General features: G+C 53.3%; 1 protein-coding gene across 1 annotated transcript in view; it reads left to right on the forward strand.

Annotated features, from left to right (window-relative positions):
• The first annotated feature begins 1968 nt into the window (after nucleotides 1–1968).
• The window catches only part of LOC118160387 (protein mono-ADP-ribosyltransferase PARP12-like), a 15781-nt gene continuing 14060 nt past the window's right edge, over nucleotides 1969–3689 (forward strand). Inside the window, exons 1-2 of the mRNA XM_035315057.1 lie at nucleotides 1969–2039; nucleotides 2374–3081. Of these exons, the coding sequence (XP_035170948.1) occupies nucleotides 1969–2039; nucleotides 2374–3081 (779 nt within the window). The remainder of the gene's footprint in view (nucleotides 2040–2373; nucleotides 3082–3689) is intronic.

The raw sequence follows: 3689 nt of genomic DNA on the forward strand, positions 1-3689 counted from the left end.
TTAGCAGAAAATCCTTCTGAAGGAGAAAATACAATTTTGCTTATATATAATTCATAGGTGGGGAAGTTGTATCAAATCAAAGAGGTACTTTTTTTCTTCCTGAGGAACATGCCACAAAACAAACTAAAGAAACTCATGTGAGAAGGAAAAAGCTATGATTTATTTTGGGTATGTGTTTGGGGACAGGAAGGTACTTAAATTCAAAAGAAGATCTGCAAATCTTCCTTCTGCATCAGTCACCGGCTGCTCTTCTAGTTCAACTTTTTCTCCTGGGAAAACTGACAGAATTATAGGTCTGGCTCTTCAGTGACAGAACGGCTTCTGAGCTATTACCAGTCAGGAATGAGATCTATGAATAATGGGATAATTCTGTGAAAACACCAGCTCTGATGTGGCAGTTCGCTCAATGACTGTTCAGGTTTCAGCCTAACACACAGCTCTCGCTAAGGCCTGGCATATACTGGGAGCCATTTGGTCAAAGTTGAGCAACACGTTGGTCATTATGCAGCTGTCATCCCCTGCAGCTTGCTGTCTCCTGCAGCCATCATCCCCTGCATTCTTGCATATTAACCATGGCATAGACCAAATGGATTTGATGATCTTTGTATACTTGATGTGGACTTCATGATCTTCAGAGGTCCCTTCCAACTGGAACTATTCTGTTCTGTTCTGTTCTGTTCTGTTCTATTCTACTTCCAAGCTGGATGGTATAAATACATCAGCTTCCCTGAAAAGCTTTTGAGGTGGATCTGACAACAGCAGCCAAGCTGCTGAGGCTTTTGTGCTTCCTGGTGACAGAGAAGGCACGAGTCCTCTTGCCGCCAGCTAGGTAACTATTTTGCTTATAGGCATGCAAGTTATGTGTTAGTTATGAATTAGAGAATCTGTGAGCAAGAAACTTCATGAATTAATGGAGTGATGACATAGTAAATTCACATTTTAGACTAGTCTTTTAGAGTTCCCTTAGGACAAAAGGCGATTGAGTCCTTGTTTGCCATGTTTGTTTGTCTTCTTTCCTAATGAGCTCATAAAAATAAAATTTGTTTACAGGGTACAGAGGTCTCTGTATATTTAAGAGATCCAAATGAACCGTGACACTCCCTTTTCAAAAGCAATCAACAAAATCAAATAGCAGGGATGGTTAGGAAAGCAATCGATGATTGGTTGCGCACTGGAACAGGCTCCCCAGTGAAGCAGTCACTTCACCAAGCCTGTCTGAATTCAAGAAGAGATTGGACTGTGCTCTTAGTCACACGGTCTAAACTTTTGGGTAGACCTGTGCGGTGCCAGGAGTTGGACTTGATGATCCTTATGGGTCCCTTCCAGCTCGGGATATTCTATGATTCTGTGATTCTATGAAAGGAAAAAAAAAAAAAAAAAAAAAAAAAAAAAAAAAACACTAAAAAGCTACTGTGGACATTTGATGCACTGACATCTTACATATCATCTGCAAGTCCGCCCCTTAAGGAAAGACTGTGTTAGGAAACAAACAAAGGAGGACAAAGACAGTCCAAGCTATGGGATGACTTCAATGCCAAGAATAGCTAAAATAGATTCAAACTCTTTTCAGTTTGGAAAAGAGACAACAAAGGGGGATGTAAGTGGCTATAAAATAAGAAATTGAATCAAGAAAGTGCAGAACACTTTTCTGTGGTTCAGGAAATCTAATCAGCCGAGGCTGGGAGGGAGGGCTGAAAGGCAGTGACTCTACAGCCTCTCACATTGCCTGCTAGGCATCTGGTGACATCCTTCGTCAGAGGCAGGCTACAGATCTATATGAACCTCTAAGTGACAGAGCATAGCTGTTGTTCTGTTTGTTGTACCCGTGTAGCTTCTCATTTTGTCACTCCCTTCCTGGTCTCACAGGGGAAGCAGGAAATAAGAAGCAAGGGGAAAGGCAGCCAGATGAACCTTGCACGCAGCAGAACCTGGCTGGCAGAAGCAGGAAGCAGGCTGGGTGCTCGTTCGATGCGACTTGCCATCAGCTTTGTCAGTGCCTGTGCCTGCTGCGGGCACTCCGGTTTAAACAACGGTGTTTTGTACCATTCTTTCACCATCGCTTAAAGCACTCCTTTGAAAGAAGGTGATGAAGTGCCCAAATGATCCAATGAAGAAAGCACGTTAAAAATGAAAACGTGCTCCCACGCTACAGAGTTTGTGAGCTCCTGGAGGTGAGCCGCACTCTGGTGCTACGGCTGTGGTACAAAGGGATGAGGTGACCCTGCTATCAGGCGGTTCTGTGAGCAGTGCAGCCAGGGCAGGGACATTGCCAGCCGGCGTGCCCACGGCTGAGCTTTTAACTGCGAGGAGCATGAGACTGCCCCTTGCAAAGCATCATTAGAAACCTGGCACGGGTCACAAACCTTGACTGAGAGGTTTCCTGGCGCCTAATGGCGGTCGAACTCACAGACCAGCCTTTCTTTCTGTGACTGAAGCGGGCAGGGAGAGTTGTTTGTGGCCTGCCACCCCTCCTGGGGCACTCACCCCACACCTGCCACCCCTTTTTGCCCGGACGGATCCCCAGGCCCGGCGGGAGGAGGGAGGCGCAGGGCGCCCAGCCCGCACCCCCACGCCGTCAGGCGGCACCACGAAGCCAGCCCCGGGGCGGACACGGCCGCGCTCCGCTTTCGTTTTCGTTTCCTCGGCCGGGCCACAGCGGGGTGGAGCGGCCCGGGGTGGAGCCGCTCGGGGCCGGCCAGGCCGAGCGAGGCCGGGGCCGGGGCCGGGGCCGGGACCGGGACCGGGACCGGCGGCGGTGCCCCAGCCGTCCCCAGCCATGGCGTTGTCCACCCAGGCGCTGCGGGTGCTGTGCGCCAGCGGCGGCAGCCTGGAGCTGAGCGAGCTCCGGCAGCTGCTGCCCAGGGCCGAGCAGCTGGAGCCGGTGCTGCGGGACACGGAGCGCTTCACGCTGCTGCGGCGGCCCGCGGAGGAGGCGGCGGGGACGGAGGAGGTGGTGGTGGTGGTGGCCACCAGCGCCCTGCGGCTGTGCCCGGAGCACGGCGCGGGCTGCCAGGGGCGCTGCGGGCGGCTGCACCTCTGCAAGTACCACCTCAAGGGCCTCTGCCGCAACCAGCAGGCCAGGTGAGGGACCGGGGTGCCGCGGGGGCGGAGGGGGTCCTGCGGCCGGCTGTGGGGAGACCTCGGCCCCGAACCCCCCCCCCCCCCCCCGACTTGGGGTCGCGGGTCTCAGCGGCCGCCCCCTGCCCCGCACCCGGCGGGGGGCGCCGGGGCCGCCTTGCGGATGATAGGGGCTGGTGGAAAAGAGAGGCGTTTTGAGGATAAAAGTTTGGTATTTTTGTTTTTCACAAGCCCGGGGGGTTTAGCCTGCGATGGGCGGGGGTGGTTGGGGGCCCTGCGTGAGGTGAGAGGGGCCCTGCACCAGCCGTGCCCTCCCGGCACGGAGAAGCCTCTGTAAAACCCCTCCTTCAATTTCCGTGCCGGCCGAGGTACTTTAAGTGCTCTTGTTTTGTCTTTTTCAAGGCAGGCACGAGAGGTTTCAGACTTGTTTGGGTTGCAACACTTCCTTTCCAGCCCACCGTCCTATCTGGAGCCTCTGCTACTTCCCTGTAGGGCTAGGGTGAAAGCACTGTTTAGTCTCTGCCCCGCGGAGGCTGTCGCCTCCAACAAACCCGGGCTCTTGGTCCCCACAAAGCCGAGCAGTGTGTGCAGGGACCCCACAAAGCCGAGCA

Source organism: Oxyura jamaicensis, chromosome 1 (genome assembly GCF_011077185.1).
Source record: "Oxyura jamaicensis isolate SHBP4307 breed ruddy duck chromosome 1, BPBGC_Ojam_1.0, whole genome shotgun sequence".
NCBI classification, from domain to species: Eukaryota; Metazoa; Chordata; class Aves; order Anseriformes; family Anatidae; genus Oxyura; species Oxyura jamaicensis.